Here is a 13332-nt window from a genome sequence, read left to right as displayed (position 1 = left end):
CAATCGCATTTGTATATATCATTAATTATGACAAACCCGATTGTCTTTTTGGGAACTAAATCTAAAACTCAATATCGACCCAAAGGAAACTATTAGCTATCGATGTACCTCTTCCGCCTATAAGATAAACCAAGCAAAAAAATTGAGAAGCAATACATGTGTGTTGATATAACATTAATCTGTGCCCAATTGGCATGACATAAAACATAGCAATATGTGCATACATCCAACAATAGGGTAAGATCAAACTGTTTTAAGAACCAGAATTGTCAAAGATTGAAAAAGGGTCTGGTTTCCAATTTTTACTGACTTTGGCCCGTTTTACCCGACCGGTTTAGACATAAGCAACATCAATTTCCAAGGAATTTATTGTTATCATATTATCCCTAGCTCCTAAGAAGGTTTGGGGTGAAGCAGCTTTCATAATTGTGTGTGTAATGAAATGAATAGAATTCCCTCCTTAACCACCATTGGTGGAATTTCACCTTTTGAGATGCTCTACCAAATTCCTCCAAATCATTCTGAACTTCGCTGTGTTAATTTCGGTCCATTTGTTTTGTCCTTCTCCCCAAAGTTGAAAATGAAAAATATCTAAATGAGCTACTATTTATGTGTTTTTAAGCTATGGTATTGGGGAAAAAAAAGGACGTTAGTGTTATATATGTTGTTCATGTTGTCAGTTAATCTATGACATCACTATGCACAGTCCATTTTACAGTTGTCCTTTGTTGTGCGTGGGATAATGCATAAAGGTCTATTATTATCTTGTTTGTCTAAGCTGGAGTTTAATGCTTAATCTGTAGTTGTTTACTCCTTAACCAGAATATTGAGCTTTAGCTTACGCTACTTCAAAAGTTATTTGGCTTAAAGGGGTTTTGTTTCTAGTCTTACTCCGCTTTGTTGTGATAGCAAGGTCATGGTCTAACTAACACATAATAATGTCATGATCGCACCAAACACATCAAGATAACATGACATTTTTTGTCACTGATCACACTTACAAGTTGCAAACTTTTATGTGATAAAGTCTCAATCCACCACTCACCTTCTCTACTTAATATCCAAATTAGTTACCACCGGCAAGTGTGATGCAGCCATAGGAAGCCCTGAAAAATCCTCATCACAGCTAAGTGTCAAGAGGTCACTGGTTTGAGTACTAGTACTGACTCATACTTCCTAATATGCAGAAATTGTGATAATGAGATCAAATAGTGGCACACCATGTGTGCTGGTAGTACTCACGAGCTTATCAAAAGCCTAAATGACAATGTATCATGGGGTGTGGAGCGATGATTACACATGATATATGCGAGCTTCCTTTTTCATTTTTTTTCAAAAAAAAATTCCAAATTAGTTCGAGGGGTGTTAATTCATAATAATATATATTTATTTGTGGAATAGCCGGATAGGTGGCCAATTAGGGTCATAATATTTGGGCCAGGGCTTTTGTAGATTGTACTTGTGTTTCAAACCCTAGTGATGATAATATTGTGCCGTTATCATAATGTTGCTGTTTGCACGGTTCATATATAAAAGCTTATGTGAAATATATTACTTGTCCAAATGTGTTTTTTGCTAGGTGTTTGGTCCTCCCATACGATAGAGCCACCCATATGATATTAATTTATAGTTTTACTTTGAAATTCAGCCTCGTTGGATACTCGTGACCTTATTCCTACTCAAGTTTTTTTTTTTTTTGTTGTCCGGTTTATATAACACATTGACACTGCAATTTATTATTATAAAAAAAATAAAAATAAAAATAAAAAGAAGAAGAAGAAAGAAAGAAAGGCATGTGTGTTCCGGAAATGTGATGATCTGTCCTAACTTGACTTTCTTAAATGATAAAAAAAAAGGCATGCACTTTTCAGAAATTTGACTATTCAATTCTAATTTTTCCTCACGGAAAGAACCACATAGTATCATTGTGCAACACGGTTCTTAACATAGTTCTTGAGTTAGGCCAAATGCTCGAGAACACCAAAAATATATATATATTTATCTCAAGCAAATTTTTCTTGTTAGCAAAAAAGAAAAAAAAAATAGAGAATATATTTGGCATATGCAGCAAGGATATTAAGGACCTGGTTGGTTTGAATTTTTCAAGTGGTTTAAGTCATTATAAAAATGATTAAATTTTATTTTTATCTGATTTGAATTAATAAGATGATGAACTTTTTAAAGTGAAAAATCCATAAAAGTTACAATTACTTAAACATGGAGGGAAAAGTAAAACACATTGAAAAAGCTGATCAGACATGCCCCAACATGCATGTATATAGCTAGAGCAGCTGTACCTCGACAGGTTATCATAATAACAAAGAAAGTGGCAAATGATAGAAGATTTCTTAACTAGTTGGAACTCAAACTTCTATACTTTTTGAATATTTGAATCAAACATCGTAAAGCAAAAGGCCCAAGAGAAGCTATTAAGATGTACCGAAATCTAAAAGATTCATCAGGCGTGACAGCAAATACCGCAGATGCATAAGTAACAAGCATTGAAGCTGTGGCAAACCATACTTCTAAATGGAAAGGGAACCTATATGTGAGGGACATAATGACAAGAACCGATGTTGAAAGAGCCAAGGTGTTAGAAATCAAGAAAACATAGTAGGCTTGTTTTTGAGACGCATAAATTGCTCTCCCTGCTTTGTGTCCATTTGGACCATATTTTTCATCTTGCCAAACCCCTCCAGGGGGGTTAACCCCAGCTAGAAAGGTCACTGCAGCAATGAGTGTGACAACTACTAAGAGAACGTTTCGCGCATCGTTTGGCGAGTCCCTTCCTTCCTCATATTGGAAATATCTGAACCAGCTCTTTGGAGTTGGAAGAGGAGGGCTAGCCATTTTCCTCAAGAAATAACAATGTAAATATTCCAATGCTTGTGTCAAGGATTGAAAGAGAGTCTATATATAGAGAGAGAGAGAGAGCAACTAGTAATATCTTTATAAGCCCTTTGTTGTTATGATAAGTTTTATCAGTCTGTATATATAATTTCCAGTTGTGACTATTTCAAAATGTATGTCCATTAAAGTAATTTTATTTAAGGTTCAAGGAATATTTCTTTTTAATTCCTTACATTTACTAGTTCAAAGTGAGAAAACTGGGAGTTAGTATTTAGTTATCCAGTAGTCAATTTTACACAATTAGGAAGAAGGGCCGAAAAGAGCTTGCTTTTGTTGAATATGATTTTGTGGCCAAAGAAAAATACAGAAAATAAAAGTCAAATTTAGGTTTGGGGAGCCTATGCCAATCATGGTCAATGTGTTTAGTCAATGTTGAAAGCTCAAATTTGTGTGAAAACACAAGAGTTTATTAGACCCCCAATTAAAAGTTACAGTTCGGTTGTTTTTACTCTAACTTAAACTAAATGGGGAATAAGAGTGTGAGGGTCCTTTTTTGGACAGTACCCAGGCCCAAGTAGAAACAAGGAACATGGGCTCTTTAATTGTTATTTGGTAGACTGGGTTTGGTTCACTGCAACTAAATGGAGGCTGATTACGAACAATATTGTGTGCAAGTCACATAAAACTCCTCAAGGCAAAAATACGATTCCTCCTAAGCAATAAAATACTATTATAAGTGTTTTAGCGTCATAAAATGACATTTTACTCTTACGAAACAAGTAAAATAATTATTCATAATATTCACAATGAGAAAGAGATTGAAATAGAATATTTAAGACTTATCTTTTATTGTGTAAACATTTAAAAGAGTTCCTTCACTTGGTACCTCGGGCGTACTGTGGTGGTACCTCGAACGTACTAGGCTTGTAATCCCAGAATGTTGATTCTCTGAACTATACAATATTTCTTCATGCTTATTATGCAATGGAGTTTTGTCCTTTCCCTTTACCTCTATAGGTCTTGTATAAGAACAACTATGCAATACACATATCTTCCAATAATTGTTAGATCCTTAAATTAGGATATATATTCTAATACATATACATATATGTAAATGAATTTCATAAGAATGAGTCAATCACAAGGATCCTGGCCCCAATTCTCACAAACTTAGTGCTTTTGCATAAGACTTGTGAGATTTGGAATTCAAATCCAAGTAGCTTTACTTGGGCATTGCCTTCCAAGATAGTCAAGTGAGGAGGATTTTGTGGGAGAGAGTGAAATCTGATGTGTGCATATTTTTGGCATATGTTTCTTTGGAAGTTAAGTGATATTTCAAATAATCTCAAGGATATGAGACGAATTCCTACTCCTTGGCTCTCTCTTGTTTTTGTGTCCCTTTCTTTCCCCTTACTTGCTGGGCTTTTAAAGCTCTAAGAATATGTGTTTTGAACTTCTGAACTCTCCCCCTAAATCCCCATTTTCTTCCTCCCCTTACTGCTATGCCTTAGTGTTCCTTTTGTAGTAGACATGGTCGGTACCCCGAGTGAGGACATCCTAGGTCTGCTAGGTAAAATCATGTCCTCTGAAACCTGAAAAGGTGCATTGGGCAGGGGTTTAACTTATTTAGGAAATTATAACTCAAAAGGAGCATTTGGCTTTAGCTATAAATGAAAGATTCCTTTTTGGAAAGTCAAAACAGTGGGTGGGCTGCTCAATGTACTGTGACAGCTTTAATTGAAAATGACAATTAAGTGAAAATTGTGGGGAGGTGTCATGCACATAGGGGAACTAAGTTTTCAATTGGTTCATGCATTCCAAGCAAATATATGAACCAAGGGAAACCCTCGAGACTCTCCTTTCTCTAGAAATCACTCCCCTATCAACCAAACCATTTCTCCTTTACTATCCACTTGGGATCCCACGGGCTTGGACCATGAGTTACAAAGATAATACCTGGTTTTGCTAGATTTTTAATGGCTTTTGTTGAAAATATGAACATACATCTTGCTGCATATCCTCTAGTCTAACTAGGATCCTTCTTCTTACTGCATATCCTCTAGCCCGACCGGGATCCTTCTCCTGGCCTGACTGAGATCCTCATCTTTTTTCTTTATTATTATTATTATTCCTTTCTTTTTCCTTCTTTTTGGGATTTTGGGCCTTCATGATTCTTCTTAACTTCATGAATTGGACCTTCTTTTGTTAAGACCCATGATCTTTCCTTACTTTTCATGGAATGGACTTTCTTATGAAATTTTGGTCCTCTACAAAGAGTAAGTGCAAGCAAACAAATGATAAAACTACTCTAAGCCATATTCAACAAATAACAGCAGTAAAATGAAAGTTAAAAGAGTAAGGAAGAATGATGCAAACACAAGATAACACTATGATGTGTTATCAAAAAGGAAGCCGAAAAACTCGGTGAAAAACCTCACCGCTACCCTCCAAGCGATAAATCGATCCACTAGAGAATAAGTTGGAGTACACGAATAACAAAAGACAATCCAAGCTTAGTCTACCTCATGTACTTAAGCCCTCCAAGCTCCTGCTACCAACTGACTTGACGAAGCCTTGTCTTCTCAAGCTCTCCCGAATTACGTAATTCAACCCGATTGCATCTGCCAACGATTGGCTTCTTCCAATGCTTCCCAGCAATACCAAAACCTCACTTTACACTCAGATTGGGTGTGGTAAGTGCTTGGGCTATCAACCTCTCAAAAATTTAGAGATGAAGAGGTAGGAGTAAAGGAAAACCACAAGGAAATGTGTAGATGATTGTGGGTATGACAATCTCTAACACTCAAGTATGTATGCTAGGGTTTTCTCTTTGAAAAGCACTCCTTACAATATTTGAGTAATGAGGGTATAAATAGTGTGGGTGAAGACATGGTGGAGCAAATATGCTAAAATAGCAAAACAGAATGTTTCACGGGAAGACCTTACTCGCGAATTACTCGCGAAAACCAACTGTCATGACTCTTCGCATTCCAGTTATGTGCTCTACATGTGGCTCACTTCGCAGGATAGCTTCTCGCGAATCTTCTCACGAAATCTTGTTGGTCTTCAAAAAGAGCTTAAGTCTTCACACTCTTTCTCACATACAACCTTTAAAATAAAATCTCACATAAAATAGAGGGTAAACATGATTGAACAAAATTATAATCAAATTTGGCATGGAATTAAAGCTAACACAAAATAGTTGTAAATAACAAATTTACAAATGTGTTTAGTCCTCCCTTAAAATTCAAAGTCTACTATTATATTTTATTGGGAAAAGTTAATTGGTGCCCTAATTAAGGATATTGAGATATAGAAAATATCTTTAAAAATATTTTATGAGGGAAAAAAAATGTAATTGATTTTTTGAACAGTTTTTTATATTTTTTTATAAAAATAATAATAAAATTTTCTTTAAATGGTTTATTAGCAAATATCATAAGAGTGCCTATTAAGCCACATTTATTTTTTAAAAATTTTTAACCATTTGTAGTAAGAATCTGAAGATGGAAAGCAAGGATTCTGAAAGTGTCTCAAGATCATCGGTCTTTGACTCAGTCATCGCCATAGTTGTCGTAGCTAGAGACTCTAATTGTAAGATTATGAAGGTTTGGGCTAAATTGCATGGAAAGTGCTCCCCTCTCCAAGCTTAAGCTGCTGCACTCCTGTGAGTGGTTCAAATTGCTACTAGCAAGTAATGGAGCTATGTCATTTTTTACAGTGACTCTAAAGTTTGTTTTGAGCACTTAATGTCCAGAGACCTCCCATCTAATTGGTCCATAAGTAACACCATTTGTAATATTATTAGTATCTTTGAGTTCTATCCTATGAAGCACGGGTGCGTTTCGGGACTCGGGTGCGGGACTCGGCAATTTTTGAAAAAGTAGGATATGGGTGCAGCGGGACTCAACAATTAAAAAATTATTAAAAATATTTTTATTTATATTTTTTATATATTTTTACTATCAAAATATTCTTTAAAAACACATTACTATGCCTTGATTCACAAAACAAAGGAAGAAGAAGGCAAGAAACACATTACTATCTCTCTGAGGTGGGAATTTTGGTTGTTCCGGCTAGATTCAAGGCCGATTTCAGCCGTTTCTGGCCTGTTTCGACTGTTTCAGTCGCTGGCCAATACAGCCCGATTTTGGCCGAATCAACCTGGTTCGACGCAAATCGAAGCCGAGTCGGCAAAAATCCTAAAAAAATAAATAAATAAATAAAACCTCAAACGTGGCACCAACAGGCGGTCAACCGCGTCAGACTCGGGTACAACACCCTCCCAGCTGCCTCCGTGCTTTCTAGGTTCTGTCTTTGTTTTAATTTTTGTTGGGTTAAGCAGGTATGCAATTCTATGGTTCATACCACAGCAAAGCTATTCGCTACAACATTTCTTTTTATTTCAATAACAATAATCTGCCTGCAGAACTTGTCTCTGCTTGTAAGGTAGACTATCCTCATGCATGTTTCCTTGTTTAATGTTAATAGAAGATCATTAACGAAAAAAAATTAAAAAAAAAATTCGAGGAAGAAGGAACAACGAACAAGTGCTGGCCAGACAAAGTCAAGAGCCTCTCATCAGGTCAGCCTTGTGTTCATGAATCCAACAAGTCAAGCTCTGGGAAGCCCTCTTTTTCTTTCACCTTTGTTGAATGCTGAAAAAACTAGATGAGGAAGCTTCCAATATCAAACATGGATGACACTTCATGATGCTAGGCTCGATCGCCCTTGTTTACTTGATCATATATAATATAATTAACCTACAATGAAAATGGAATAATAAACTTACACTCTCAATAACATAACTGCTATTCATCATCGTTTTTACTCTGTTTTTTTACCACCCATTACAGATAACCTTCTTTTTTTTCTTTTTCTTTTTTTGAGGAACACCCATTAGAGATAACTTAGTAATTATTTATGGACCAAATGTTGGTGGTATGAGAACTTGATGTTTTCGTCCATTGCATTTGTTATTATTAAATTTTTTTAAAAAGATACAATACGATTTGAATTTACGGTGTTTGCTTCATAATTATTGTTCTTTATCATTAAATTAAAACAATAATTAATTTTTAATGTAAGCACAATTCGAATTAATAAGTAAGATCTCATATTTGACAACAATTAATTTTACTAGTGTAACTAATTGAAATCCACCCATCTATTATTTGGTTAAGTGTAGTATTATTTTGATATATTTTTATAGTTTGATGTTATCTTGGAAACTGAACTTAATTTATCTTTTCAATGAGAACAAAGAGCCATGGTAATTGCTAGGAAAATCTTACTTTTATTTATTTTTTTATTATTATTATTATTTTCAATAGCCTATAATAATGTGAGGCAAGATTTTGTCAAGTTACAAAAAAATCCTTGTAACTTAATTGGCACCTCTCCATACATAAAATGTTTGAGAGTCTAGAAGGGAAATGATTAGAGAAAAAAAGAAAATTCTCTTTATTAGTTCATTTAGTCCTCCACCTCATAAAAAATTTTGCATCTATGTCAATGCATTAATTACATGAAATTTAGTAGGGAAAAATATATCATGCATCGAATGTATAAGTCCTCCTTCTCACATGAGATTTACTAATATTTATATAAAATGAATTTATGTGATAGATTTTAAAAAATTATGTAAGAAATAATGTATTTGGAATACTTATGATAAAAATAAAAATAAAAATAAAAAGATAAAAACAATTGAGTTTTCCTTCTCATATGTGGTTGTTTTGGCAACCATTGAACAAAAATATCAAAAATAGACAAGGCAAATTTAATAAAACGTTCAATAAAAATAGAAAATGTATACGTGTGTGACTAATATTGCATATTCTAATTTATTATTCTTATGAATTTACATTTACAAACTCCTTCAATGACATAATGTATATGTGTGTTTAACCAATACTGTAATAAACTAATTTATACTATGTAATTAAACAAAGTATTAATAGGGTATATACATTTATTTTCATGTATTAATTATTTACTAGCTTGTAACCCTATGTATATGCATAAATATACTTAAAGATATATAATAAAATGCATAATATAATTCTTATATATATAATTTAAATATTATTGATAGTCATTTTTATATTTTATTAACTCCTTAAAAAAATTTGTAAGGATATTATTAGGTATAAAATGTAAATTGTCTTTTTTTTTAATTATTGTGAAGCACTTTTTGTTTTTTACGATACATTTATTCTAGATTCTTTGGTTTTTGTATTTAATAACTCACTTGAATGAATATTTATGATGTGGTCCCACAATTGATTCTAAAATTAAGAAATAAATCTCTTTAAGAATAAATAATTTAGGACACATGACACAAAATTGGAACTCTAATTTGGAATTCTAATTTGAGTTTCTCTCAGCTTCACCTATTATTATATATATAGATATATAGATAGGTGGTGATTTAATTACTTATGTAAAATGATTTTTCATAAATAAGAATTAATTTATTTTAAAAATGACATTCTTATTCAAATTTAGTCACTCATTTGGAAATAATTGAAACAAAGTCCTAAAAAAAATTAACACATGTTCAAGATTATAAAAAATAATTGGCGAAAATACTATTTTGATCCTTACATTTTGGGTCGCAATTAATTCGGTGCCTACATTTTGGTAGCAATCAATTTGGTCCCTATAATTTTACAATTCAGTCTTTACCGTTAACTTATTAACAGAAAATGCCTACATGACAAAAGATGTGCACTATGACACACTTGGCCCAACCAAATTCAGCCATATCAATTAAAAAACTGAGCCATATCCATGATAGCAAATTTAACAAAACCATCCACTTTCTCCATTAGACATCCAACAAGACCAACACTACTTTCTCTTGTCTCTCCATTCTTTTTCGTCCGTTCTTCATCACCCTCCATCACCAACATCACCAATACCATCTCCACCATCCCATCCCTTTTAGTTGCCTCTCCTCTTCGATTACTCTACTCCTTACACTCTTCCTTGTGCAGATTAGCACCTGGCAAGTTGCCTCGCTTGACTTGATGTCCACCTCAATAGCTTCAACAAAGAGATGAGGATAAGGAGTAACGAAGGAATGATTGGGATTGAGTTTGGAGAGAGAAGGGATTTGGGTTGGATGAGTAACGAAGAGACAACTAGATCTGTTAATTTTTCTAACGTGGATATGACTTGGATTTTTAATTGACGTGGCTGATTTTGGTTGGGCCAAACCTGTCATATTATAGGCCACATAAGCTTCTTAGTTTACATCGTTTGCCACATAGTATTTTCTGTTAGTGAGTTAATGGTAAGAGCCAAATTAATTGTAAGTTGAAAATAACAATAAACAAATTGACTGATCTTAAAATGTAGGAACCAAATTGACTGTAACCACAAAATGCAGAGACCAAAATAGTGTTTTTACCAAAATAATTTTACGCTTAATTAAATAAATGAAAATAATTAAACATTTGCCCATTCACTCAAGTAATAATTTCATATTCTTAATTATATTAATTCTAACCATTTGCATTCCACTCTTTCTAATCACATAATTGAAGTTGATTTCCCCCAATTTTTTAGGAAAGATTCCCCCAAATGTTGTAATACATAATAAGTATTACATATACTGAAAGATAATTTGTTACAAAATGAATTGGGCGAAACAGTAGCCAATAACCCAAAAAAGACCAAGAACATGACAAAAAGACAACTAAGGCTTATACCCTTTTAAGGGCCAAAATGGCCCATTAGCATTAATTTTTGAAATATTTAGCAACAGAACACTGTTTCGGAAATAATTAGGGAAATACCACTTTTTCGGGCCCTATAGCGGCGTTTTCCTGCAAAATTTTTTTATAAGTCCCATAATAGGTTCAAGGGGCCCTATAGTGGCGTTTTTAAGCCCTATAGTGACGTTTTTGGGCTCTATAGCGGCGTTTTCCTGCAAAATTTTTTATAAGTCCCATAACAGGTTCAAGGGGCCCTATAGTGGCGTTTTTAAGCCCTATAGTGACGTCTTTGGGCCCTATAGCGGCGTTTTCCTGCAAAAAATTTTTTATAAGTCCCCATAACAGGTTCAAGGGGCCCTATAGTGGCGTTTTTTAAGCCCTATAGTGACGTTTTCGGGCCCTATAGCGGCGTTTTCGGAAAAAGTGGTATTTCCCTAATTATTTCCGAAACAGTGCTCTGCTGCTAAATATTTCAAAAATTAATGCTAATGGGCCATTTTGACCCCCTTTTAAGGCCACAAAAACCTCCACAGAAAAGCCCAACTAGAAAAAGATCACAACCACCTTCACAAGAAAGCCCAACTACGAAAAGAGCCGAGGCATTATCAGACTGATCCAACTTTCTTAGAATATGACCTATATTTTGTTTATCTCTACTAGCCCACTATAAAACAAACGTTACCTTAGGTTTTTTTTTTTTTTTTTTGCCCCTTTATTTATTTATTTTTTTGAAATAGTTACAATATGTTATTTACACTCAACTCAAACCCCTTTTCCCACTAAACCTCCAAACACTTTGTGTATGGGGAAGTGTTATATTACATTAGAAAGTCTACTCATTCATTCATTCTTTTTCTTTTTCTTTTTGTAAATTACAATTTACCCACCTGTGATTCGACCGAAATTTAAGTTACCCAACTGTGGCTTGAAATTTAACACTTTACTCACCTGAGGTTTGACCAAAATTTAAGTTGCCTACCTGTAGTTTGAAATCCCATTATGCAAGTGTTCTGCTAGATTCTTTTTTATCTTATTTGATCTTGTATTTTTATGTTTTTTGTGTTTTTGGAAGAATGAGACATAAAAGTGGAGCAACATTACATATTTAGCCATATTTTTAACAAAAGTTGATTACGAAACTCTAACTAAGCTAAATTACCATAAGCCTCTTTGATATTTGTCAGGGTACTTTTTTTTTACACCTAATTTTATTTGAGTACCACCTATTTATTTTCAAACACCACTAATAAGGTATTGGGTTTTTCCAAATATTTTTTACTCTATTTTTATGTTAATCATAAATGTTTCATATCTCATTATCTAAAATTGGATTATGATATAAAACATCACAAAAAGTCCAATTCTCATTGACAATATCAAAACTCAGTTCTCGTTGGCAATATTTAAAAGCCCAAGTTAACTACTTGATACTATTCTATCAAAAGCCCAAGGTTATTAATACTTGGCAAAATACTATATCATAAATACTATATCATAATTATTTCACTTAAAAGTCCAATGATCAACAATGTTTTAAGTTCTTAAACCTATTACTACAATATTATAAGCCTATGAAATCTATCTTATAAAACCCATGGTAACCATTTATGTTACGTGACACTATTCATTTTTCTAAAACCCATGGCAAACATACATCAAACCCATGGAGAATTATGAATTTGTGTTACTAATATAAAAGCCCATGGAAAGTTATAATTATTTATTTTGGACTTATGATATTTATTTATTTCAACCATAATATAAACCCATGGAATTTATATAAGAACTAATGGTCACTATTTATCTTACATCACAACATTCACAATATTTATTACCAAAACTAATGATAATTATTCATCCTACATGTCCATTATGATTATCTATAGAGAAACTATACAAGTTGTTATTTAAAACCCATGAAAATTAATACCCAAAATCTAGCATAAATATTTCATAATAGCTCATGGTTTTATTTTATTTCTACTAACAACTAAAGCCCATGAGTAAAAAACCCATGGCAAAGCACGTCTTTAATGTCCATTTTGTAGGCTCAAGAATCTCATGAAGTAGGGAACAAACCCAAGCAAAGAAAGGACCATGTGGCTCAACTAAAAGTGCTGAAATAGAGAAGAGTTCCAGCCCAAAAAACACCAGCAAGAGGCACAAGAGAGTGGGCAAAATAGCTTTTGTTCATTCCTAACCAAAAAGAGCAACTAGGTACTCATACAAGGGAACCAAACCTTTGAGAATGGACTAAGGGCTGTCCCATCAATTTTCTGCCACCTTCTGCCTAACATGAATAGTGCCCAAGGGTTGTCATATCAGCTGAAATCAAAAGTATAAAGGGACTCCATCATCTTCCTCAAAACTGCACCTCCAGCAGAAGGGGAGCTGAAACCAAACTTCAACAAATTGATGCTATAAATGTTAAAAACATTCAAGACATGATTCCTGTGCCAAGCCTATGAATCCTAAAAGGGGAAAATTGGGAACATGTGGTTTGGAGGGCATAAAAGGATCTCCAGCGGAACCCCCTGAAGTAGACTAAAACTTCACACCTAGTTTGAGGTGTTGAATCTTACTTCTTCAGGGACCAAATCTCAGTTGCAGCATTAGGATTCACTCTTGATACACAATAATTTAGCTCAACCCCGAAAATCTTGGCACTTAATGCTAAAAACTCTAAAATCCCATCATTACCCAAAGAAGCAAGACAACCCCTCAAAGTGGATTTTCCTACTTCTAATCAAAAATCTTA

The 13332-nt window shown here is 33.8% G+C and overlaps 1 protein-coding gene across 1 annotated transcript; it reads right to left on the bottom strand.

Annotated features, from left to right (window-relative positions):
* Window positions 1-2352: 2352 nt before the first annotated feature.
* LOC115984988 lies at window positions 2353-2850 on the bottom strand. The gene has a single exon (XM_031107964.1). The coding sequence runs from the start codon at window positions 2848-2850 to the stop codon at window positions 2353-2355; it is 498 nt and encodes a 165-aa protein (XP_030963824.1).
* Between the last annotated feature and the right edge of the window lie 10482 nt (window positions 2851-13332).

The sequence above is a fragment of the Quercus lobata genome, chromosome 4, assembly GCF_001633185.2.
Source record: "Quercus lobata isolate SW786 chromosome 4, ValleyOak3.0 Primary Assembly, whole genome shotgun sequence".
Lineage (NCBI taxonomy): Eukaryota > Viridiplantae > Streptophyta > Magnoliopsida > Fagales > Fagaceae > Quercus > Quercus lobata.
Note: the sequence above shows the minus strand (reverse complement) of the source record. Positions and strands in the feature narration are given on the sequence as shown.

Bases quoted from the DNA above. Each gene is read 5' to 3' on its own strand.
- LOC115984988 (XM_031107964.1), bottom strand. From the start codon at position 2,850: ATGGCTAGCCCTCCTCTTCCAACTCCAAAGAGCTGGTTCAGATATTTC.